The 27,378-nt window shown below is 44.6% G+C and overlaps 1 protein-coding gene across 4 annotated transcripts in view; it reads left to right on the forward strand.

Moving 5' to 3' along the window:
• The window catches only part of ptpn4a (protein tyrosine phosphatase non-receptor type 4a), a 252,672-nt gene that overhangs the window by 166,854 nt on the left and 58,440 nt on the right, over positions 1–27,378 (forward strand). For all 4 annotated transcript variants that reach the window (XM_060929322.1, XM_060929318.1, XM_060929319.1 and 1 more), the window contains exons 10-13: positions 12,384–12,472; positions 13,572–13,635; positions 23,639–23,811; positions 24,109–24,177. In XM_060929322.1, the coding sequence (XP_060785305.1) occupies positions 12,384–12,472; positions 13,572–13,635; positions 23,639–23,811; positions 24,109–24,177 (395 nt within the window). The remainder of the gene's footprint in view (positions 1–12,383; positions 12,473–13,571; positions 13,636–23,638; positions 23,812–24,108; positions 24,178–27,378) is intronic.

The following is a 27,378-nucleotide window of genomic DNA, read 5'->3' on the forward strand; positions in this document are numbered from 1 at the left end:
TGAAGGCCTCTCTCACATTGGCTAATGTTAATGTTCATGAGTCCACCATCAGGAGAACACTGAACAACAGTGGTCTGCATGGCAGGGTTGCAAAGAGAAAGCCACTGCTCTCCAAAAAGAACATTGCTGTTCATCTGCAGTTTGCTAAAGATCATGTGGACAAGCCAGAAGGCTATTGGAAAAATGTTCTGTGGATGGATGAGACCAAAATAGAATTTTGGTTTAAATGAGAAGCGTTATGTTTGCAGAAAGGAAACCACTGCATTACAGCATAAGAACCTTATCCCAGCTGTGAAACATGGTGGTGGTAGTATCATGGTTTGGGCCCATTTTGCTGCATCTGGGCCAGGACAGCTTGCCATCATTGATGGAACAATGAATTCTGAATTATACCAGTGAATTCTAAAGGAAAATGTCAGGACATCTGTCCATGAACTGAATCTCAAGAGAAGGTAGGTCATGCAGCAAGACAACGACCCTAAGCACACAAGTCGTTCTACCAAAGAATGGTTAAAGAAGAATAAAGTTAATGTTTTGGAATGGCCAAGTCAAAGTCCTGACCTTAATCCAATCCAAATGTTGTGGAAGGACCTGAAGTAAGCAGTTCATGTGAGGAAACCCACCAACATCCCAGAGTTGAAGCTGTTTTGTTCAGAGGAATGGGCTAAAATTCCTCCAGGCCGGTGTGCAGGACTGATCAACAGTTACCGGAAACGTTTAGTTGCAGTTATTGCTGCGCAAGGGGGTCACACCAGATACTGAAAGCAAAGGTTCACATACTTTTGCCACTCACAGATATGTAATATTGGGTCATTTTCGTCAATAAATAAATGACCAAGTATAATATTTTTGTCTCATTTGTTTAACTGGGTTCTCTTTATCTACTTTTCAGACTTGTGTGAAAATCTGATGATGTTTTAGGTCATATTTATGCAGAAATATAGAAAATTCTAAAGGGTTCACAAACTTTCAAGCACCACTGTAAATGTAGATAAGATGCTGGCAGAACAGCTGTGTGTGCAGATCACCGAGTGAATGTGTCCTGTGCACGCGCAGATACCGTGTTTTTGTCCACGCTATTTTCACTCATGTGTTGCCAGCGTGATGTATCAATAGAACATGTTTGAAAACATGAAACGCTCAGCGTCGGGACAAGTAAAACAAAGATCCCAAGGGTTTCTCCTGCGGTATACAACTGAATGGCCGTGTATAATATCCAGTAAGAAGGATAATGAATACGCACACTGCGAACTGTGTAGAACAGACATAAATATCGCGCGTAGCTTGTCAGAAATGTTCAGACATTTTATGCAGAATAATAATAATAATAATTTCTATTTATATAGCGCCTTTCTCAAAACCCAAGGTCGCTTTATAATTATAAGGAACAAAAAAAAGTCCACCAAATAGAGGTCAGGATGTCATTCCAATGGTGTAGCAGCCACAGTCCCACCAAAAGGTGCACGGAAAGAAGTCCCACGCCGCCAGCACAGCACAGAAGAGAGGTAGCAATCTGTGAACAGCAGTACGGGTTTATGCCAAGGAAGAGCACGTCGGATGCAATTTTTGTTTTAAGAATGTGAATGGAGAAGTACAGGGAAGGCCAGAGAAAGCTACATTGTGTGTTTGTAGACCTGGAGAAGGCATACGATAGACCGCCGAGAGATGAGTTATGCTATTGTATGAGAAAGAGTGGAGTGAATGAGAAGTATATTAGAGTGGTGCAAGACATGTCTGAGAACAGTGAAACAGCGGTGAGGTGTGCAGTTGGAACGACTGAATGGTTCAAGGTGAAGGTGGGACTCCATCAAGGATCTGCTTTGAGTCCTTTCTTGTTTGCCATAGTGATGGATAGCTTGACGGACGAAGCGAGGCAAGAGTCACCATGGAACATGATATTTGCGGATGATGTTGTGATATGTGGTGAAAGTAGAAAGGAGGTTGAGTTGGGTTTGGAGAGATGGAGGTATGCATTGGAACGAAGAGGAATGAAGGTGAGCAGGAGCAAAACAGAATGCATGTGCATCAATGAGAATGGGGATGAGAGTGGAGTGAAGATGCAAGGTAAAGAAAGTTGGTGAATTCAAGTACCTGGGGTCAACTGTGCAGGAAAATGGGGGCTGCGATAGTGAGGTGAAGGATTCCGGGAGTCATTTGTGATAGGAAAGTCCCAGCAAAAGTGAAAGGTAAGATGTATAAGACAGTAGTGAGACCAGCTGTGATGTACGGATTGGAGACCGTACCCTTAACGAAGAGACAGGAGGCCGAGTTGGAGGTGGCGGAGTTGAGGATGTTAAGGTTTGCGATGGGAGGTTGGACAGGATAAGGAACGAGCACATCAGAGGGACAGCACATGTGGAGAGCTTGGGAATGAAGCTAAGAGAGATGAGACTGAGATGGTACGGGCACATCCTGAGAAGAGATGCAGAGCATGTTGGAAGGAGAATGTTGAGGACGGAGCTGCCAGGCAAACGAAAACGAGGAAGGCCAAAGAGGAGATACATGGATGTGGTGAGAGAGGCAAGGTGTGATAGAGAAGGATGTGGAAGACAGGGAGCAATGGAGACGAAAGATCCGCTGTGGCGACCTCTAATCGGGAGCAGCCAGAAGAAGAAGATACATGACAAGATTTACATCAACAGTCGATCATTGAAAACACATTTTATTGAAAAAATTAAGCTTCAGACTTTTCGAGTAGAGTTTTTGTTTTGTCCTCGGTTGGTTCAACAATACGCTCCGCCATTTTGTTTTTCTCTACTCACAGTATATGAGCTGATAGCCTGGTAGTAGAGTAGCCAATCAGAGCTCTCGATTGCTGATATCCAGTGAATGTGGATAGAACAAAGCAGCAGATCTAGTCTGGCCTTACTCCCGAACCAGTGAGCTGTTGATATGTTGTGATGTTGAGACTTAAGCTGGAAAAAAGGCCTCAGTGCTTACTCACTGGCATTATCCATTTGACGTTCTCAGTCTGGAGACGTTTAGAGACGCTTGTAAGGAAACTAGAACGTTTGTTAAAGATGTTTTAGATTTAATTAGCTTTGCCATAGCAAGATATATATGTACTGTACATACATTATGGCTGGGAAACCACTCCAGTTTGCACCAATTATAGTGGCCCCATTATACCGAATCTGCATGTCTTTGGACTGTCGGGGAAACCAGAGCACCTGGAGGAAACCCACGCAGACACGGGGAGAACATGTAAACTCCGCACAGAAAGGTCCTCGTTGGCCGCTGGGCTCGAACCCAGGACCTTCTTGCTGTGAGGCGACAGCGCTAACCACTACACCACCGTTCTGCCCATGCTGTTCATGGCTGATTGAGGTCAATGATCACTGGGACGACACCGGTAAAAAGAAAATGTTGAGCAAGAGAGTAAAAAAGCCACTCTGAGTGAAATATGTGATCTTTCGTGGCAGCCTGGATTTATTTTGTGACGGAATTCTGAATCGTCTTGTTTTAATATTTTTCATTAATAATGCCGCTTTTCCACTACAAACGTGGCTGAGCCGTGCCGTGCCGAGTCGAGCCGAGTCGAGCTGAGTCGAGCTGAGTGGGGCTGTTGGAGTTGCATTTCGACTACAACCGCGCTGAACCGTGCTGGCTGGAAGTGGGTGGACACATTGGGTGGAGTTAGCGAAAGTGGGTGGACGTCATGTGATGTCGTTAAGCAGCGCAAACAGTGACATCAGTGACAGTGGCGGAACAAGTCAGAGCCGGGCCGGGGGCGGGGCAAATGACCAGACCCTTTATTAAAGCTTATCATAACATCATTTTAGGTTACAAAATGTCCGCAACTGCGGTGTTTACCAATTTCAACACTACCGGGTGCAACTATGTTATTTAGTACATCAAGTCCTTCAAACGAACATGTAACTCAGAAACAAAAAACATTAGGATACTGTACATGGCTCATAATAAAACATCAATAGCCTATACTGCGCACATTATTTGAAGGGCATACGAATGAGCGCTCAGAGGTTGCAACGGTGACAGGAAGAGTCAGAAATAAAAGGAGGGCGGTGCAAACCTCACTGAATGCACTGTGTTTACCAATTTCAACACTCCGGGGTGCAACTATGTTATTTTGTACATTAAGTCCTTCAAACGAGCATGTAACTCAGAAACAAAAAAACATTCGGCGACATACTGTACATGGCTCATAATAAAACATCAATAGCCTACTGCGCGCATTATTTGAAGGGCATACGACGAGCCTTGCGCTCCGCGAACTCGTCCACGATGCTCTGTATGTCACTGATTCAGTGAGCTTTTAAGCGGTAGTCTCACGACCTGAATAGTAAACAATAAACATGGAGGACATGGAGTCGTTAGTGTTGCTGGTCTTGGTGCTGTGGCTTGACAACGCGGACAGATACTGGCAAGAGCGTATAGATGAGGCGAGGCGCATAAGGCTTCAGAAATTCTCGTAATTCGTAATTATTCTTCTTCCGGGTTTGCGGTGTTTACAGATCCCAGCGTGCTCGCGGGGCGTGTGGGGGCATGTGAGGACACTCCTCCTCACCAATCAGTGCACAGGGGAGTGTCTGCTCACGCCCCCAGCCTCAGTCGGCACGGTTTGGCTCGCTTCAGCCCTACCCCAAAACGGTGCGAGTTTTAGGGGCTAAGCAGGGCTGAAACGAGCTGAGTCGTGCTGGTTTTTGGTAGTCGAAACGCGAGCCGTGTCGGGCTGAAGTGAGCTGAAGCGAGCTGAAAAAGGGTAGTGGAAAAGGGCCATAAGTTGATCCGTAGGGCGGCACGGTGGTGTAGTGGTTAGCGCTGTCGCCTCACAGCAAGAAGGTCCGGGGTTCGAGCCCCGTGGCCGACGAGGGCCTTTCTGTGCGGAGTTTGCATGTTCTCCCCGTGTCCGCGTGGGTTTCCTCCGGGTGCTCCGGTTTCCCCCACAGTCCAAAGACATGCAGGTTAGGTTAACTGGTGGCTCTAAATTGACCGTAGGTGTGAATGTGAGTGTGAATGGTTGTCTGTGTCTATGTGTCAGCCCTGTGATGACCTGGCGACTTGTCCAGGGTGTACCCTGCCTTTCGCCCGTAGTCAGCTGGGATAGGCTCCAGTTTGCCTGCGACCCTGTAGAACAGGATAAAGCGGCTAGAGATAATGAGATGAGATGAGTTGATCCGTTAGTTTACCTTGGTTAACGGTTTCCTACACGACCCAAAATGCCAGTGGGTTGTAGCGTTTGCTTCATCACTACATAAAGAAAGCGATGCAGCAGCTCTTTAGTCCTTTAGTCTGGCCAGCTCTCTCACCTCCTCAAACAGTTCAGCTTCCAAACCTTCAACAGTCAGGTTAATATCACTGTAAGTGCCATCATGCACTTCAGCTAATTGGCCGAGCCGAGTCCCTCTAAGTTGCGTCTCAGTCTGGATACTTCCATTAGTACACTGTGGACACTATGTGCTTACTCGTGTAGTGTGTGAATTTCGACACAGTAGTGTTGTCTCAAATCGAACACGGTAAGTTGTGCACTTACCGGACATGACGATCACAACATTTGGCTGTGATTGTCGCACCACCCACCAAAATATCTGCCGGCTTCTTTTGCTCGCCTCCTAAAAATGAAGGTGTTTTTCATTTTCCTCGCTTGTGTGTGCCGCCTGTTTTACGTAAAACATCGAAATTAAGTCGGCATCAACAACGTGCCGTCCTCCAACTGGCTGAAAATGGGTTAGTGGTCCCTCCCCCTTGTCGCTACGTAGCTAAGATGGCGGTCGTTGAGGGTGAAAAGTGTCCAGAGTTTCACACACAGCGTTTTGACCATTATGAGTATTCATAGTGCACCATATGTGCTGCCGTACTTGTCAGTGTGAACGAACGTCTTCACTGAAAATAGCAAGTGTAAGTGCAGAAGTATGTGAATTGAGACACAGTATCTGTGAGTCAGTGCATTGCATTTTGAAACGTTGAGCTCCGGTGCTTGCTGTCTCTAATATGTGTATATTCTCACGACTGAATATTACTGTAAGTGAAAAAATATCCTTAACAGTGAAATTTTGACTCATCACTTACGTTTAAGAGCGGAGATGTATTTTTTTTTCTCAGTAAATGCGATTGAAACAGCTCCAATGACGTCTCCCTGTGACATCAGAACATCTGGTGCCCTCTGATTTCTCACGGGAATAACGAAAAAGGCAGCTCCAAATAACAAATTAGCACCAGACTCTCTCAGCACATGACAAATATTTCAGGGTGGCATTTTTCTTTATCGTAGCACTTTAATACTAGCTGCGTGTGGGAAGTGGCTTCATAAGCACATAGAATTGGGCTAATGAAATCTCCAGTAAACATTTCCAAGGGCGTATTTTATAGTAAACGCGGTGGTGTAGTGGTTAGCGCTGTCGCCTCACAGCAAGAAGGTCCTGGGTTCGAGCCCAGTGGCCAGCGAGGGCCTTTCTGTGTGGAGTTTGCATGTTCTCCCCTGTGTCTGTGTGGATTTCCTCCAGTTTCCCCCAAAGACATGCAGGTTAGGCTAATTGGTGGCTCTAAATTGACCGTGAGTGTGAATGGTTGTTTGTCTCTATTGCCCCTTTTCCACCAAAGCAGTTCCAGGGCTGGTTCGGGGCCAGTGCTTAGTTTGGAACCGGGTTTTCTGTTTCCACTGACAAAGAACTGGCTCTGGGGCCAGAAAAACCGGTTCCAGGCTAGCACCAACTCTCTGCTGGGCCAGAGGAAAGAACCGCTTACGTCAGCGGGGGGCGGAGTTGTTAAGACCAACAACAATAACAAGACCGCGAAAGATCGCCATTTTTAAGCAACGAGAAGCAGCAGCTGTACAAACGCGAAGTCATTTATTATTATTATTACTATTGTTGTTGTTGCTGCTGCTGCTTCTTCCGTGTTGTTTTTGCTTCAATATTCGCGCCAAGGTTTACGCAGACATAGCGACGTAACTGACGTATTGAGGTATTTCACCTGACATCACAGGGTCACGTGACGCCCCGGTGTCCGCCATTTTGAACGTCAAGCTAGCTAATGTCAACAACAGTAGCTGGTATGTTACTGTAGCAATGTTTACGTTCAGTCATTTGGATGACTGTTAAAACCTTTCAGTCTCAAGTTTTTCCTTTACTGGATTTACTAGTTTACTAAGCTAGCGCGCTTGGGCAAGCCAGTGGCCGGCTAGCGCGCTCGGGCAAGCCGGCGGCCGGCTAGCGCGCTCGGGCAAGCCGGCGGCCGGCTAGCGCGCGCTAGCTCCCAGATTGCCCGAGCGCGCTAGCTCAGTAAACTAGTAAATCCAGTAAAGGAAAAACTTGAGACTGAAAGGTTTTAACAGTCATCCAAATGACTGAACGTAAACATTGCTACAGTAACATACCAGCTATGATGTTGTTGACATTAGCTAGTGCTAACAGCTAGTTGCTAATACACTACTACAACTACACCAACCCTAATAATACAGTGCTTGGTCATTGTCTGGTAACAGCAAATTTATAACGGGCCATGTCTCAACAGACTAAGAAGTTATTTCAATGACATTTAATAACATTTTGTTCATCCTGAGGACCGAAAGTAAATGAAAATGTGAACAAACCTTAGCTGTAATAAGATGGCGACCACCGGCTCCAGGGACGACCCGCTGATGTAGGCATGTTACCCAGCCTGACACAAAATATTTGTAGGCATCCAAACTCTTATACGCTTTCAGATCAATACCTGTGTATGGCGATGGGTTTTTAACGACATAGGTATACAGATCATGTGGGCCGAAGTCAGGTAAAGACGAGGGCTTCGTGTACTTCCGTACGTCAGTGAACAATCCTGGTGGAAGCAGGTAAACGTCGTTCTCTAAGCCTGCTAACCTCAATTTTTGCAAATACCTCTCCTTCTGCTCGCCCTGTAAATGCCCTACGTCGCTGGATAGTGAAGGTGTTTTCTGCATCTCGCTCCTTTTTCTTTTATGTTTTTCGTTTGTCGCCTTCCTCGCATTCAAACTGATTCGAGCCGTGCCGTCCAAAATGGCAGCATCACATGACTTGGTCACGTGGGTGAAATACCTCAATACAATGACGTAACTGACGTATACAGCGACGTAATGACGTGGCTTCCCTTAGCACCGCGAGCTATGGAAAAGCAAACTGGCTCTCAGCTGGCTCACAAGTTGAACGAGTTGTGAACCAGCACCAGCACTGGCCCCGAACCAGCCCTGGAACTGATTTGGTGGAAAAGGGGTATATGTGTCAGCCCTGCAATGATCTGGCGACTTGTCCAGGGTGTACCCCGCCTCTCTCCCATAGTCAGCTGGGATAGGCTCCAGCTCGCCCGCGACCCTGCACAGGATAAGCGGTTACAGATAATGGGTGAATATTTTATAGTAAAGTTCAGGACATCCCTAATTAATTAATTAAAATAATGCTTAACTGGAAAATCTGTGATGTCATGGAGATGTTTGTAAAAGGCAGAATTGTTCAAGTACACCCAGTTGTAGCCTGGAAAATGAGGCAGAGCATGTGTAGCCCCGCCCAAGGGTTATGGTTAGGAATAGGGTTAGGAACACAGTTACATGTACGTATAGCTGTGCCGCATTATGTGTGGTGCTACATGTATAGCCAAGCCCTACGGATTAGGAATGGGATTAGGATTGGGATTGGGGTGGGGCTGCATGTGCCCCGCCTCATTCTCTGGATTGTTTTAAAACTTTCTCGAATTGTTTTAAAATTTGCCCAAAAGGCACTTTTATGGCGGCATGGTGGTGTAGTGGTTAGCGCTGTCGCCTTACAGCAAGAAGGTCCGGGTTTGAGCCCCGTGGCCGGCGAGGGCCTTTCTGTGCGGAGTTTGCATGTTCTCCCCGTGTCCGCGTGGGTTTCCTCCGGGTGCTCCGGTTTCCCCCACAGTCCAAAGACATGCAGGTTAGGTTAACTGGTGACTCTAAATTGACCGTAGGTGTGAATGTGAGTGTGAATGGTTGTCTGTGTCTATGTGTCAGCCCTGTGATGACCTGGCGACTTGTCCAGGGTGTACCCCGCCTTTCGCCCGTAGTCAGCTGGGATAGGCTCCAGCTTGCCTGCGACCCTGCAGAAGGATAAAGCGGCTACAGATAATGAGATGAGAGATGAGATGAGGCACTTTTATCAGAGTACTCAAAGAATATAAAACAAATTTGAGAATTTATTTTCATGTTGGTTGGTTGTACAATATCCTTACCATCCATCCATTATCCGTAACCGCTTATCCTGGTCAGGGTCGCATGCAAGCTGGAGCCTACCCCAGCTGACCATGGGCGAGACGTGGGGTACACCCTGGACAAGTCGCCAGGTCATCACAGGGCTGACACCTAAAAACAAGCAACCATTCACGGTCAATTTAGAGCCACCAATTAGCCTAACCTGCACGTCTTTGGACTGTGGAGGAAGCCCACGCAGACACAGGGAGAACATGCAAACTCCGCACAGAAAGGCCCTCGTCGACCGCTGGGCTCGATCCCAGAACCTTCTTGCTGCGAGACGACCGTGCTAACCACTCCACAATATCCGTACAATGTTGCATATTGCAATGATGATTAAAAACGATACATTAGGCCGCCCTGTTGTGTTGAGCTGGAGTATCGCTGCACTATTCTCAGTCTTCCTAAGCGCACAGAAACTGCCAAACATGTTAAAATTGTCTAATCCAGCCAATCAGAAACTGTTTGGTTGCTGTATAGTGTGAGGACCTGCCTGATGTGTGAATACACTACCGTTCAAAAGTTTGGGGTCACTTTGAAATGTCCTTATTTTTGAAAGAAAAGCACTGTTCTTTTCAATGAAGATCACTTTAAACTAATCAGAAATCCACTCTATACATTGCTAATGTGCTAAATGACTATTCTAGCTGCAAATGTCTGGTTTTTGGTGCAATATCTCCATAGGTGTATAGAGGCCCATTTCCAGCAACTCTCACTCCAGTGTTCTAATGGTACAATGTGTTTGCTCATTGCCTCAGAAGGCTAATGGATGATTAGAAAACCCTTGTACAATCATGTTAGCACAGCTGAAAACAGTTGAGCTCTTTAGAGAAGCTATAAAACTGACCTTCCTTTGAGCAGATTGAGTTTCTGGAGCATCACATTTGTGGGGTCGATTAAATGCTCAAAATGGCCAGAAAAATGTCTTGACTATATTTTCTATTCATTTTACAACTTATGGTGGTAAATAAAAGTGTGACTTTTCATGGAAAACACAAAATTGTCTGGGTGACCCCAAACTTTTGAACGGTAGTGTACATGCATAGCTGCCAACTACTACGAATAAATCGTATTTACTACGATTTGTCGTTTTGATTACGAAAATACGAATTTACTACAATAAAATACGATTTTGCCAATTTTCATGAATCATTTTCAAAGTCTATCACCGGTGGGATTCGTATTTGATAAAACACCGCTTCGTTCCAAGCGGCAGATCTCATCTCATCTCATCTCATTATCTCTAGCCGCTTTATCCTTCTACAGGGTCGCAGGCAAGCTGGAGCCTATCCCAGCTGACTACGGGCGAGAGGCGGGGTACACCCTGGACAAGTCGCCAGGTCATCACAGGGCTGACACATAGACACAGACAACCATTCACACTCACATTCACACCTACGGTCAATTTAGAGTCACCAGTTAACCTAACCTGCATGTCTTTGGACTGTGGGGGAAACCGGAGCACCCGGAGGAAACCCACGCGGACACGGGGAGAACATGCAAACTCCACACAGAAAGGCCCTCGCCGGCCACGGGGCTCGAACCCAGAACCTTCTTGCTGTGAGGCGACAGCGCTAACCACTACACCACCGTCAAGCAGCAGATACTATGCCAAATTTCATTGGCTATTGCATGTTCTCTCAGCCAATCAATGATGCTATTAGATCATCCATGGCACGCTATCGTCTGGCCTTTGTTCACGAAGTTTCTGAACAAAGCATGGCGTTTCAAGCTTTTGTTATGAAGATGTAGCGTAGTACTAATCTCTAAAGAAAGCATGGCTAAGGGGAAGGGCCAGCGCTTCAAGGACTCGTACCGAGAGGAGTTTCCCTTCATTTCTAAGTCAAGTAAGGGCGATCACTACGCGTTTTGTGCTCCGTGTCGGTGAGACATTTATGTGGTGCAATAACATCAGCTGTTGACTGAGTAAGCTCTAGTCTATTTCTCTAATGTGCACTAGAGGTCTGCGCGGGTCGGATTTTTCAGTCCCGCTCCCGCCCGCGCCCGCATTGTGCAGTCCCACTCCCGCCCGCGCCCGCAAAGAATTATGATTTTTCAGTCCCGCTCCCGCCCACGCCCACAAAGAATTATGATTTTCAGTCCCGTTCCCGCTCGCGCCTGCCATATTTTGTCCCGCTCCCGCCCGCAAATCCCGCATGATGCAGACGTTCGCGTTATTTCTCAGGAAAGTTCTTGTCTTGACACAGCGTGATGGTGCCCCGCCCCCTACTTTGAGTGGATTTGAGCATAAATATCTACAGCTCACATTCACATTTGTTATTATTTACCTTGTTTCTGAATTCAGCATGTAGTGTCTCTAATAATAATAAGTGCTGTCAAGCGATTAAAGATTTTAATCGCGAATCGCACATTTTTGTCACATGAGAAACCATTGTAATTCTCTGATCAGCATAAAAAAGTGAATGGGCTTGCTTTGTACCATGAGTGAAGTGATTTACTGCTTGAGTTAGTCTATAACTCTAATCAGAGAGACAGGTTACACAGTGACGGTAGGCTTGACTCAATGCTATCCCAGAAATCCTTCCTGTAATATGCAAATTTGGCCGCCTCTGATTGGACAGCCAAATTTGCATATTACAGGAAGGATTTCTGGGATAGCATTGAGTCAAGCCTACCGTCACTGTGTAACCTGTTTAAAACACGTTTTTAGTTAGCGGGACTGCAGCTTATCACTGCTCCCACCCGCGCCTGCATATGTGCACTCCCGCTCCTGCCCGCACCTGCATATGTGCACTTCCGGTCCCGCCCGCGCCCGCAATGAGCTTTCAAAATTTGTCGCGCGCCGCACTGCTTTGCGGCGGGTCCCGCGAGTCCCGCGGGAGTGCAGGGCTCTAATGTGTACTTTGTCAAAAGTTATATGTGCCAATTGCATTGTTTGAAGTTTTTGCCTGATTCACTGACTATTTTCATACATTGTTGAAAAGAACTTTGCAAATTAATGTAAGATGATAGTTGAGTTTGTAGAATAAATTTTGTCAAACTATTTTGTTTTAGTGTGATTTTTCAGGGTAGTTTTGCTAGAAAGTTTTGGTGGCGGGGGGGCTTCACCCCCCCGACCCCCCACCAAGACTCAGTACCCAACCTTGTATTACTATTTACAATTTCGGAATGTTGGCAGCTATGTACATGCTCATTATTGATCATCTGGATCTCTCTGCTCTTTCCTGATTCATGATTTCAGGATCAAAGCAACACTGACATTTTCATCGGGGTCATGTCCTCCGGAATAGGCATTTACAAGAACAGGGTACGAATCAACTACTTTCCATGGTAAGTGCTTCCTCTGTGTCAGTGGCTGAACACGTAGGAGTTGTAGTTTAAAGCTTGAAGGGTTTTTTTTTCCTTTTTTATTTTTCCTCTGGCATGTGTGTGTTAGTAAATGTTTTTCAGCCTGTCTGTCGATTTACACAGAACAAAGTATATCGATGGCAGCCTCGAGGCACTCCTGTTTCAATATTTACCGTTCAAAAAGCAGAAGTGCAAACAGCCGTGCGGAGATTATAAACCTCTCTGCCGCGGGAGTGTTTAACTATCTGCTGTCCTCGAATCTCAGGCTGTGCACGTTTCACGCTTTCTTGGCGCCCAGAAAAGTGTTGAGCTATCAATCTTGGTCGAAATTACAAACATTGACTACTACTCAGATCATTGCTAAATGAGTCCAAATTCCCCTTTCAGCCTCTTCATAACCACACACACACATATACACATATACACACACACATACACAGAGTACACCATGCATGCAACATTCTTCAAAGGCTGCTTGCATAAGGGACCACAAAAAGAATTTTCATTTTGAAAGAGATGCTTGCAGATGCTTTCTGGACAGACTAAATTTATCCCAAGGAGGAAGGGGAAAAAAAACCAAAAACCACTCATCACAGTGCCGTGCTAACCTTCGAGAAATTCACTCGTGGTTATTGATTGCTCCGTCACACAGTCAGCCCGTCACATCAGATTGAAGTCAACAAACATACGGCTCTCGACGTCATCGTGTTTGCGTGAAGCGTTAAGAGCTTAAGACCTTGTGCTTTTTTATTGCACCAAAGCAGGAACTTCAGCTCGACAGGCCTGAGTTTGTGTGTGTGAATGCATTTGTGGGCACCTCTGCTTTCGAGCGTGTGTTTATCCCGCTGTACGCGTGTGCGTGCCCTCATAATGCGGCGTATATTTAGCCTCGCTATGAGTCAGGCTTTAATAAGAGTGCTTTCAGAGGGGGAGGGGGAGTTAAATGGGTCAGGAGGCATCAGGAAATGTTGAGCAAGTTTGATCATGTGATTGCTGCTGTTGTTCTTGTCGTGTTTGTGACGGTTCTGGTGTTTTAATTGTTTTTTTTCCGTTGTTGTTTTTCTTTTTTTTCTAATTACAGGTTGAAAATTGTGAAAATCTCATTTAAATGCAAACAGTTTTTCATCCAGCTGAGAAAGGAAGTGGTAAGTTATAAGATTTCAAGACTTCACAAGACGTCACAGTCAGGATAGCGTTTACAATACCGACAGCAATCCTGGCATCTCAGAACAATATTTTGGTTACGTTCAGGGCTTTGAACCAGAATTTTTTTCCTATTGGTTCGTTCCTAACAGAAACGGAATTTTAACGTTTCCGGTTTTGGGTTCCACCATTAAATAGACGTTCCCGAACCAGTTAGAACAAAAAAATTTCATTCCCGGAACGGTTAATTACGTTCCCTGTCAGCTGTTTAACAAATGGCTATAAAATTATGTCTCTGTCTCATCCAGCTTAAGCCAAATGTAGGCTAATTCTATTACAACCTTCATTAAATAAGACAAGAAATAATTCAAAACAATTATTATTTCAAATGTTGGCGATTTGGATTCTCAGTATGTCTTCCCATCTACACAAACAGAAAAAGTGCCAAAAATGAAAGAGAATTCGTTTAATGTGTTACCAAAGGCTAGTCAGGCCCTATGCATTGATAGGCTAACAGAGGTTAACGTCATTTAATGTTCGCGAGCCTCTCATTAACGTGGACAAGTATATTGATATCGTGTTTGAAATTGACGTTTTTGAATAACGATAGACTGCAATATTTGCCTCTTATTTAAGATGTGGAGACGTGATAGTAGTCCACCCTCCCGCTCTCTCCATTCAGTCAGCGAACGTCACACAAGAAGTGAACCCCAGCGGGTCATAGAAACTTGCGCAGGAGAAGAATGACTTTTTTATTTGTAGGCTACGGAAACTTTGAGGAACGAAATAAAAACCGGTATTAACCGGTTACCATTATTTTTAATAAGCGTTTCTGTTCCGGAACATAAAAAATAATAAAGTTTCTGGTTTCGTTTCTGTTCCATGTGAAATAGAAAAAGTTCCCGGTTTTCGTTTTCGTTCCTTGAACCGGTTCAAAGCCCTGGTTACGTTACAGGTCAGAATGGTAGGTCAGGTGGGGTTTTCAAACTAGGTTTGAATTTTTAACCCAGTTCATATAATGCAGGGGGGATATAGCTATGTCTGTCTGTCCATCCATCTGTAAACATTTTAGTTTCCAGACCATAACTCAAAAATTATTCGGAATTTTTTTTCACAAAACCTGACAGTTATGTTAAGTGACGAGAGGAGTTGTGCCTTTTGACACTTTGGGATTTCTGTGATTTTTTTTTTCTTTTCCGTATTTCCATGGCAAGCAATTCAACTTAGGAAAATTTGAAGTAGGGTTTCGTGTGTGTGTGTGTGGGGGGGTCATCTCCTGATGACTCTTGTTTGCTACTTATATTATTATTTTTTTTTAATAAAGGTTTAGGGTTAGGATTTGGGAAGAGTTTGTATTTTAAACTACTTGATGATGTAATAAGACTGGACTCATTAATATATATACGAGGGTAAGTCAAAAAGTTCTAAGACAAATTGACAAAGATCTTTATTTATGAAAATAATCAAGCTATTTCTCTACATATCCTCCATTTAAGTCTAAACACTTCTGCAAGCGGTGTTTCCATCGGAGAATTCCTTCTTTGTAGAATTCTGGGGGATGTCTTTCACACCTTTTGAAATTATAACATCTGTCTTAGAACTTTTTGACTTACCCTCGTGTGTGTATAAAACTCAGAACCTTCTGATGCTTAACCCAACACCTTAATCACTAGACCAGCAACGATTGCAATGGAAGGAGTGATAGTGTATACAGCGCCCTCCACAATTATTGGCACCCCTGGTTAAGATGTGTTAAAAGCCTTAAAATAAATACAATTTTTATTGCAGAAGCATAATCTCACACTGAAAATTGTAGAAAAATGTAACCTTTAACTCAAGTGAATTAAAAAAAAAATCCCTGACTAAGAAATAATTATTTTTCATAAAATCACCTGTTCCACAATTATTGGCACCCATAACAATTCCTAGAAAATAAATGTAATTGAAGCATTTCTGTCATTTCTACTGTAGTTTATAAAGTTGATCTAGGAACCTTTAATTAGTAATTCATCACATCCTGTTTCCCTGGGGTATAAATATGATGTGACACAGAGGCCTATTTCTCTTATCCACTCTTCAACATGGGAAAGACGAGAACACACCATTCAAGTAAGGCAGATGTGTGTCGACCTTCATAAGTCAGGCAGTGGCTACAAGAAAATAGCCGCTCGCCTACACCTGCCCATATCTACAGTCAGAGGAATCAAGAAGTTTAAAACAACTGGAACAGTGGCAAACAAGCCTGGACGAGGATGCAAGTTTATCTTGCCACCACGCACAGTGAGGAGGATGGTAAGAGAAGTAAAAATTCTTCAAAGTTCACTGTTAGAGAATTGCATCAAAGAGTAGCATCTTGGGGTCACAAAGTCTCCATAACAACCATCAGGCGCTATCTACATGCCAGCAAGCTGTTTGGGAGGCATGCACGGAAAAAGCCTTTTCTCACTTACAAGCATAAACGTAAACGTCTGGAGTTCGCTAAGCGGTACTGGGACTTCAACTGGGACCGTGTGCTTTGGTCAGATGAGACCAAGATAGAGCTTTTTGGCAACAAACACTCTAAGTGGGTCTGGCGTAACACAAAATATGAGTATGCAGAAAAGCACCTCATGCCCACTGTGAAGTATGGGGGAGGATCGGTGATGCTGTGGGCCTGTTTCTCTTCCAAAGGCCCCGGGAACCTTGTTAGGGTGCATGGCATCATGAACTCTTTGAAATACCAGGACATTTTAAATCAAAATCTGGTGGCCTCTGCCCGAAAGCTGAAGATGGGTCATCACTGGGTCTTTCAGCAAGATAATGACCCTAAACATGTCGCCAAATCTACACAAAAATGGTTCACCAGACACAAAATCAAGCTCCTTCCATGGCCATCTCAGTCCCCAGACCTCAACCCAATTGAAAACCTGTGGGGTGAGCTGAAGAGGAGTGCGCATAGGAGAGGACCCAGGACTCTGGACGATTTAGAGAGGTTGTGCAAAGAGGAATGGTCGAAGATCCCTCTCTCTGTATTCTCCCATCTTGTGAAATGTTACAGGAGAAGATTTAAGTGCTGTCTTGTTGGCAAAAGGGAGTTGTACAAAGTATTAACATCAGGGGTGCCAATAATTGTGGCACACATTATTTAATGTAAAAGAATTATTTCTTAATGTGGGATTTTTTTTCCACTGAATAAATGCACTTGAATTAAAGGTAGGATTTTTCTCTTTTTTTGCATTGTTGTCCTATATTATAAAAAAAAATTATTTATTAGAAGCCTAAGAGCATATCTTAATGAGGGGTGCCAATAATTGTGGAGGGCGCTATATATATTATATTAGATTAGATGATTAGATAAAACTTTATTGATCCCTTTGGGAGGGTTCCCTCAGGAAAATTAAGATTCCAGCAGCATCATTACAGATAAACAGAGAAAAGAAATAGAGGAAAACTTCTAGATAAATTAAGTATTTACATATACAAATATAAAAAGAATAAGATATGGGGAAGAGAGGAAGGGGGGAAGGAGGGAAAGAAGGGAAAAAGGGGGGGGAGAGAAGGAGGGGCAGGAGAGATATTGCACTTTATATTGCACATTATATTGCACATTGTCCGGTATTGCTTATTGTTAGGCTAGGCTAGGCTACTGCTCCTTCCCATCCTCTGTCCTCCTGTTACCCCTCCTCCCCCCCAGAGAGGAGTCGTACAGTCTGATGGTGTGAGGGACAAAGGAGTTTTTCAGTCTGTTCGTCCTGCACTTGGGAAGGAGCATTCTGTCACTGAACAGGCTCCTCTGGTTGCTGATGACGGTGTTCAGAGGGTGACTGGCATCATCCATGATGTTCAGCAGTTTGTCCATAGACCTCTTCTCTGCCACCATCACCAGAGAGTCCAGCTTCATGCCGACCACAGAGCCGGCCCGCCTGATCAGTTTGTCCAGCCTGGATGTGTCCTTCTTGGATGTGCTGCCCCCCCCAGCACACCACGGTGTAAAACAGGACACTGGCGACCACAGACTGATAGAACATCCACAGGAATTTCCTGCAGATGTTAAAGGACCGCAGCCTCCTAAGGAAGTATAGCCTGCTCTGTCCCTTCCTGTATAAGTGATTGGTGTTGCAAGTCCAGTCCAGCTTGCTGTCCAGCCACAGCCTGAGGTACTTGTAGGAATCCACAGCCTCCACCTCGACTCCCTCGATCAAAACTGGTCTTGACCTTGGTCTGGACCTCCCAAAGTTGATGACCAGCTCCTTGATCTTCGAGGTGTTGAGCTGCAGATGGTTCCTGTTGCACCACACAGCAAAGTCCCTCATCAGGCTCCTGTACTCCTCCTGTCTGTCGTCACTGATACACCCAACGATGGCTGTGTCATCAGCAAACTTCTGAATGTGACAGAGCTCCAAGTTGTAGCAGAAGTCCGCGGTGTACAGGGTGAAGAGAAGAGGGGCCAGCACCGTGCCCTGGGGTGCTCCGGTGCTGCTAATCACAGTGTCAGACGTGATGTCCTTCAGCCTGACATACTGCGGCCTGTCAGTGAGGTAGCTGGAGAGCCAGGTGACCAGGCAGGGGTCCACTCACATCCTGTTCAGTTTGTCCTGAAGCAGTAGGGGCTAGATGGTGTTGAAGGCACTCGAGAAGTCCAAGAAGAGGATCCTCACTGTGCCATTTCCCTTATCCAGATGCGAGTGGGCTCGGTGTAGCAGGTAGAGAATGGCGTCTTCCACACCAACACCTGCCTGGTACGCAAACTGCAGACAGTCCTGGGTATGTTGTACCTGGGGTCTGAGGAGGCTGAGGAAGAGCCACTCCAACGTCTTCATCAGGTGTGAAGTGAGTGCCACCGGTCGGAAGTCGTTCAGCTTGCTGGGCCGATTCTTTTTGGGAACTGGAACGATACATGATGTCTTCCAGAGGGTGGGCACTCTCCCCAGCTGCAGGCTGAGGTTGAAGATGCGTTGGAGTGGTTCACCCAGTTCAGCAGCGCAGGTCTTCAGTAGTCGGGGACACACCTTGTCCGGGCCTGCTGCTTTCCTGGGGTGAAGCTTCCTCAGTTGACCTCTGACCTGGTCTGCAGTAATGCATGGAGGAGTCTGTGTTGAGGTGGGGGATGAGGGGGAGGAGAAGGAAGGGGCTGCTGTGATGACTGGGGGGAGGTGCGTTGAGGGAAGAAGGAGAGATGGCTGCAGTGAGGGTGGGGGGGACGTGGGCTGGTTGAACCGATTGAAGAAGTCATTCAACTCATTCGCCCTCTCCACTGTCCCCTCAATGACTCTGGTCTTTGTATTGTGGCCTGTGATGGTTTTCACACCTTCCTAGACCTCCCTCATGCTGTTCTCCTTCAGCTTCTGCTCCACCTTCCTCCTGTAGCTGTCCTTAGCTTCCCCCACACAGCGTTTTACCTCCTGCTGTGCTGCTTTCATCGCCTCCCTATCCCTGCTCCTGAAGGCGGCCTTCTTCCTGTTGAGGACAGCTTTGACTTCCTGTGTTACCCATGGCTTGTTATTAGGGTAACACCATACAGTCTTAGCGGGGGAGACCACGTCTGCACAGAAGTTAAGGTAATCCATCAGACAGTGTGTCAGCCCCTCTATAGGCCAATTTATGCTGACAACCCAGTCCTCGCAGATAGCGTCGCAGATAGCGTCTGCGTAGCCCCCCCACCTTCGCAGACGCTCTGTGCGCACCTCCCAAAAATTGTGACCACTGCAGAAGCCTCGCAGACAGCGTCGCAGACAAGAGGGCTCTGATTGGTCCACTCTACATCCGCTGTACACGCACTTCCGCTTCCCTACTTTCCCGGCTTGGTTTGTTTTCATGACCGCCATTTTTAAAAACACGAGCGAAGATGGAGCAGCACGAAGAGCGGTTGATCGAGGAAGTACGTACATCTATACGACTCTAGTTCTAGTCATTATAAGTAACCGGAGGATAAACACTCCACTAACCACACCCACCAACTACTCCTAGCGATTTCGCGACTTCGCGCCCCCTTGCGTTGTGGCGGTGAATAACATCGCGCACGCCTATTACTCCCCGCTCAACGATAAATTACAACTGTCTGCGAAAAGCTGTCTGCGAAAGCCTTGTCGCAAGAGCATGCAGAGGCCTTATGTCCTCACAGTGTGGGGACATTATATATATATATATAAATTCATGATTGTTGCTGGTCTAGTGGTTAAGGTGTTGGTTAAGCATCAGAAGGTTCTGAGTTTGGATCCTGGTTAAGTATGAAAAAATATATTTTTAAAAAATGCTGATTAGGTGTAGTGGTTAGCGCTGTCGCCTCACAGCAAGAAGGTCCTGGATTCGAGTCCAGCGGCCAGCGAGGGCCTTTCTGTGTGGAGTTTGCATGTTCTCCCCGTGTCTGTGTGGGTTTCCTCCGGGTGCTCCGGTTTCCCCCCACAGTCCAAAGACATGCAGGTTAGGTTAACTGGTGACTCTAAATTGACTGTGAATGGTTGTTTGTCTCTATGGGCCCGTCCACACGAGTATGTTTTTGTCAAATCCGCATAAATACTTTATCGTTTCGGCCTCGCGTCCAGACGGATCTGGCTTTTTCGAGGTGTGAAACCGGTATTTTTTGAAAACGGGTCCCAGAGTGGGAAAATCCTAAAACGCCGGATAGCCCGGAGTCGTCTGGATGGCGAATGCGGATTTTTTCAGAAACGATGCCGTATAAGCCCCGCCTCTCTAACCTTTAACCTCAGCCGCTGCCGCTAGACGCGTCCTAACAACAACAATGGCGGACTACAGGCTTCTACCATATAGTTCCACTTCATTGTCGGTCCACACAAAAGACTCTCCTCTTCTTCTCAGAGTTGTGCTGGCCATGATCGTCCTCTTCTCGTGTTATGAGCTTGTTTGTAAACAGCGCGTGACCTTTATACGCATGCGCCATGGCTTCTCTTCCGGTTTTAGTGTATTGGTGTGGCGGCGTCACAGCGCCACATACAGGCCTGGCATATGTACTACAGCGTTTTGGGTCGTTTCCAGTGAATCCGTGTGGACGCAGATGTTTCTGGAAACGACGCCGTGTTTACGGAGATTTTTTTCAAAACGACAGTGTATTGGGTGAGGCCGCATACTCGTGTGGACGGGCCCTATGTGTCAGTCCTGCGATGACCTGGCGACTTGTCCAGGGTGTACCCCACCTCTCACCCATAGTCAGCTGGGATAGGCTCCAGCTTGCCTGCGACCCTGTAGAACAGGATAAGCGGCTACAGATAATGGATGGATGGATGGATGGATGGATGGATGGATGGATGGATGGATGGAAAATGCTGATTAGGTAGCTAGGAATAGACAGAGAAGAGGAAATACTCGGTAGGTTGAAACAGAAAGGAAGTGGATGGGAGAAAGAGACAAATCGGTCTTAAGAATTTCAGATAATCCAAAAGTTTACCTAGGATGGAAATTATGAACTAGGTTAAAAATTTTTATCCCTGGTTTAAAAAAAAATAATAATCACCTAGGTTGAAAATGTTTGACCTGTAACAGCTACATTCCTCATAAACGGATCATTAGTTTGTCCCCGGCCCAGTCAGAGGTTATTGGATGAATTATTATTTTTTTCTTCGCATTTAATTTGTCTTTGAACTGACCTTGAACACTGAAGGAAAGCATCATCATTTCAGCAGATTGGTGTGTTCCATTGGTGGCATCCTGATACCACTGTTGAATAACAGCCTAGCAGTCCCAGTCATCTTTAATAAAGCACTTTGTTGAACCACCAGTGTCACATCTAACAAATTTTATTGATCCTGTAGCACCACCGAGCTCTGTTTACATGAAACATAATTACTATCCTGCCGTCAGCAGTATTATAAAGAGAACGAACGCGAGTGCTTGTTTATAGGCTATTAATTATGAAGATGAGATAATGCACTTTATATGTGCACCTCAACCCTCAAAACGACACACATCCAGCACTATGAAAGCACCCAAATAGTGTGAATAATGCACTCGCCCTTTCCTTCTGCGCTTGTTTTAAAAGCAGGACTCAGTAGTGTCATGATCCATAATTCATAGCCAGATGGCTTGATGTGGCTGAGAGGTCCAAATTTTTTCCACCACCCCCGCCCCCACCTTCAGCCTCAGTCTGCGTGTGTGTGTGGACACGGGTCACAGCGCTGTGATTTACAGCCCCTTAGACCGCAGAGAAATGTATTTTTTCGCCCCTACAGTAATCCCCAGTGCCCAATGGAGCCTCAAAGACCAGCACTTCAAATTTAATAGGTCTTGCAAGAGCAGAGTCAGTGCTTTAAATGGAGGAGCAAGCTGACAGGATAACAAGGCTCCTGCTAAAAGGGACGTTCAGAGGCTGTCTCATAGTCTTATCATAGCCAGATGATCATAGGATGTGTTGAATCACATGAAACTGCTGTCACACTGGGGGCAAATGGAAAATAGTGTCCGTTTTCAGACAGACTATTCTTTAAAGGTCTGCTGTGTGGTAATGATGCTTGGTCCTTAAGCCTAGGTCACAACCGGACGTACGACTTTTTGGCCGTGCGATTTTTGGCGTTTCCCAAATCGCTGCGTTTTTTTTTTTGTTCGTGGAGAAAGACGCACGTTGGCCGTAAGTTTGTCTTGCAACCTGAAAAAACCGTAAGCGCCCGTAGAGTTTGTTTGACATGACAAAGAACCTCTGCGGCCGGTCTACGGCTCGAAAATCAGCACATCACACGCGCGCCCTCCGTGCGTTTCACGCACGCCCTCCGTGCGGTTCTTGCGTTTTTTGCACGTAGACCGGCCGTAGGAGCACGTACGGCCGGTTGTGACCGAGGCTTTAATACTTCAGTTATTCCACAAAATCGAGTCGTACGTGAGCCGATAGCCGACGAGGGACGTAGCGCCGAGTCGGCAAAAAGCCACGCACGACGAGATTGAGTGGAATAACTGTTTTAGTCTCTCCACATTCACTGGATTTTGAGAAACAGCATTTTTATTTTTATCTTTTGCAAATTCGATGAATAAAAACTTCATACAAAACGTCCGATAAAGTCATTTCCGCTTAGAATGTGAACAAACCGGTGAAATGACAGTAGCAATTTGTGAAAAATGCTATAATTATAATTCTTGAAAATAAAAAAAAATACGCTTTTACCATCAAATACTTTAATTCCATATTTTGTTGCTTTTTTGGGGGACGTCTTCTTCTTCTTTAGGGTTTTTTGGCGGTTGGCAAACCAGTTTAAAGGTGCATTACCACCACTGATTGGGCTGGAGTGTAGAACAGGAGATATTGGGGGGGAGGGATATATATTCTTTTAGCTATTTCTGTTTCTTTTAAATACTTGATAACAAAGCCGCCATTTTGTTTTCTCTACTCACAGTATATGAGCTGATATCCTAGTAGTAGAGTAGCCAATCAGAGCACGTGATTGCTCATAATAATTCTTGAAAAATAAAAAAAGATACATTCTTCCCATCAAATACTTTTATTCCATATTTTGATGCTTTTTTGGAGGAGGTCTTCTTCTTCTTCTTTAGGCTTTTTTGGCGGTTGCCAAACCAACTTAAAGGTGCATGACCACCACCGACTGGGCTGGAGTGTAGACCAGGAGATATTGGGGAGGGATATATTCTTTTAGCTATTTCTGTTTCTTTTAAATACTTGATTACTAAGCTGCCATTTTGTTTTTGTCTACTCACGGTATATGAGCTGACATCCTCGCAGTAGAGTAGCCAATCCGAGCGCGTGATTGCTCATATACAGTGGATGTGGATAGAATAAATATACATATCCCTTGAACTAGAAGGTGTGTTACTGTGAGGTTTTTGCCTTTATGAGTGAGAGGGCAAAGAAAAATCTCATTAGTTCAAGTCAGTGTGGTGCATGCTGCATTTACAGCTTTCCTTCCTTCATCCTTAGTAACTGCCTGGTCAGGTTTGTGGTGGTTTGAATCAGGCTACTAGTTTGCTTATATTTTGATAACTAGAACCAAGTAAATTGGTTAGACCATACTGTGGAGAAGTTACAAATAACATCTCTTCATCCTCGTTTCTGTTTCCTCCTCCTTCCAGAACGAGACGCGAGAGACGTTACTAGGCTTCAACATGGTAAACTACAGATCCTGCAAGAACCTCTGGAAGACGTGCGTAGAGCATCATACCTTCTTCCGGCTGGACCAGCCCGTACCTCCTCAGAAGAACTTCTTCTCACACTACTTCAGCTTGGGATCAAAGTTCCGTTACTCGTAAGAGAACGCGCTAGTGTTGATTCTTCGGATAAACACCTGAAATACTGATGATGCTTTTAAGCACAGTTTTATTTGGTTGGAAAAATGCAGTTTTTGAGTGCAGCGTCTATTTAAAAAATGTCATTCACTTTGCTGTGCTTTCCAGATAAATGGTGTCTATCACGAAAGTGTAAACACTTTGTTTGTGAAGTCTCAGTGGCTTTACAGCGTAGAAAAAAAAAAAAGCTATTCTCTCGTGTGACAGTAATGGACTACATGTTGAATATGTTATTGAATGAGTATCTTTGTTCACAGCGGCAGGACAGAAGCTCAGTCTGTGCAGTATGGAAAGGAGAAGGGAATCAAGGACAGAGTGTTTGCCAGGTACTTTCGAAGGATAAATATAATAAGTGTTTCAAGCTTAGTCCTTGACATTGAGTCAAAGCTTTGTATTGGAATGCTTTTATCCAACAGAGGGGCATTTGTAATGATAGAGTAAATACGTAGACAGTGTAATAGTAAGCAGTAGGCACCCACAATGATGTTCACTCACAATGATGATCAGTAAATATTATTGCCTCATTGAAATTTTATCCCCCCTGGCCTGAAGGGGGATTATGTCGTAGCGATTTCCATCCGTCCATCTATCTGTCCGTCCCGGGAAGGGTGCTCACCTTCTAAAATCAACTCCTCTCAGAATTTTTGGAGGAATTTCACAAAACTTGGCAGGATTATTTGTTATATGTCGGTACTACGCATATTGTAATTTTGTTAAATTGGGTCACATTTTACCAGAGTTACAGCCCTTGATTCACAAAATTGTACTTTGACAATTTCATGAGTGTGTGTTTTCCTTCTGAAATCAACTCCTTTCACAATTTGTGGAGGAGTTTCACCAAACTTGGCAAAAAGCATCGTTACAGTGGTGCTTGAAAGTTTGTGAACCCTTTAGAATTTTCTATATTTCTGCATAAATATGACCTAAAACATCATCAGATTTTCATGCAAGTCCTAAAAGTAGATCAAGAGAACCTAGTTAAACAAATGAGACAAAAATATTATACTTGGTCATTTATTTATTGAGGAAAATGATCCAATATTACATATCTGTGAGTGGCAAAAGTATGTGAACCTCTAGGATTAGCAGTTAATTTGAAGGTGAAATTAGAGTCAGGTGTTTTCAATCAATGGGATGACAATCAGGTGTGAGTGGGCACCCTGTTTTATTGAAAGAACAGGGATCTATCAAAGTCTGATCTTCACAACACATGGGTGTGGAAGTGTATCATGGCACGAACAAAGGAGATTTCTGAGGAGCTCAGAAAAAGCGTTGTTGATGCTCATCAGGCTGGAAAAGGTTACAAAACCATCTCTAAAGAGTTTGGACTCCACCAATCCACAGTCAGAATGTGTACAAATGGAGGAAATTCAAGACCATTGTTACCCTCCCCAGGAGTGGTCGCCCAACAAAGATCACTCCAAGAGCAAGGCGTGTAATAGTCGGCGAGGTCACAAAGGACCCCAGAGTAACTTCTAAGCAACTGAAGGCCTCTCTCACATTGGCTAATGTTAATGTTCATGAGTCCACCATCAGGAGAACACTGAACAACAATGGTGTGCATGGCAGGGTTGCAAGGAGAAAGCCACTGCTCTCCAAAAAGAACATTGCTGCTCGTCTGCAGTTTGCTAAAGATCACATGGACAAGTCAGAAGGCTATTGGAAAAGTGTTTTGTGGACGGATGAGACCAACATAGAACTTTTTGGTTTAAATGAGAAGCGTTATGTTTGGAGAAAAGAAAACACTGCATTCCAGCATAAGAACCTTATCCCATCTGTGAAACATGGTGGTGGTAGTATCATGGTTTGGGCCTGTTTTGCTGCATCTGGGTCAGGACGGCTTGCCATCATTGATGGAACAATGAATTCTGATTTATACCAGCAAATTCTAAAGGAAAACGTCAGGACATCTGTCCATGAACTGAATCTCAAGGGAAAGTGGGTCATGCAGCAAGACAACAACCCTAAGCACACAAGTCGTTCTACCAAAGAACGGTTAAAGAAGAATAAAGTTAATGTTTTGGAATGGCCAAGTCAAAGTCCTGACCTTAATCCAGTGGAAATGTTGTGGAAGGACCTGAAGCGAGCAGTTTATGTGAGGAAACCCACCAACATCCCAAAGTTGAAGCTGTTCTGTACGGAGGAATGGGCTAAACTTCCTCCAAGCCGGTGTGCAGGACTGATCAACAGTTACCGGAAATGTTTAGTTGCAGTTATTGCTGCACAAGGGGGTCACACCAGATACTGAAAGCAAAGGTTCACATACTTTTGCCACTCACAGATATGTGATATTGGATCATTTTCCTCAATAAATAAATGACCAAGTATAATATTTTTGTCTCATTTGTTTAACTGGGTTCTCTTTATCTACTTTTAGGACTTGTGTGAAAATCTGATGATGTTTTAGGTCATATTTATGCAGAAATATAGAAAATTCTAAAGGGTTCACAAACTTTCAAGCACCACTGTTTATGTCGGTAGTATGCACGTTGTTATTTTGTTCAATTTGGTCGCATTTTACCAGAGTCGTGGCTCTTGATTAACAGCCTTGTACTTTCACAGCTTCATGAAGGTGTGTTTGCCTTCTGACATCAACTCCTCTCACAATTTTTGGACGAATTTCTCGAAGCTTGGCAAAAGTTCTTGTTATATGACAGTAATACGCATGTTGTGATTTAATTTCGTTTGTGAAAATTTTGCCAGAGTTTTGACCCTTGATTAAATAACTTGTACTTTGACAGTTTCATAAGGGTGAACGTTCTTCTGAAATCAACTCCTCTCACAATTTGTGGAAGAATTTCACCAAACTTGGCAAAAGGCTTTGTTATATGACAGTTATGCACATATTGAAATTTCATGTAATTTGGGCAAAGTTTACCAGAGTTATGGCCTAGTTGCCAGCGGGGGATATTGTGCTCTCAGAGCACTCTTGTTCCAGGAGGAAACTAGTAGTCCAACTAGTATGCATATACAGTATGCATATACATAATTTTTTTTAACTTTTTGGATTTCAAATGTGCATCATCAAGCGCTCAGCATATGTTGCTATTTTAAGCATCTAGGCTTTTGAAATTTCACTGTGTTCTTTTGTATCTGAACTTTGTATCTGCAAACTCCTGGAATGAAACACATTTCCTGGAATTAGTGTTCTGTAGAAATGATGGTTATAATGTGACAAGTCAAGCTGGGTCTCAGTTGTTAAACATTTAAATGATTAAACAAATGCACTGATTTAAACATATTAACTTTACAAAATAAGCATGGCATTCTGATATCCAGTACACGACATCTGTTGTGCATAAATGCATTAAATAGAATCAGATCAGCTTCAATCAGTAAGTTTGAACTTTGGCAGCAAATGAAGGCCCAGCTCTCTTATCTAGGTTAACCTAGATTTTATTTTTTATTTTTTTCATAGCCAACCACACGACGAAAGTGTTGCTTTTACTCGCTATATTTTCCTTTTGGCACTCACCCGATCACATCATTCAGTGTTCATGAGCTGACCGTTACCTCTGTATGGCACA

Source organism: Neoarius graeffei, chromosome 9 (assembly GCF_027579695.1).
Source record: "Neoarius graeffei isolate fNeoGra1 chromosome 9, fNeoGra1.pri, whole genome shotgun sequence".
NCBI classification, from domain to species: domain Eukaryota; kingdom Metazoa; phylum Chordata; class Actinopteri; order Siluriformes; family Ariidae; genus Neoarius; species Neoarius graeffei.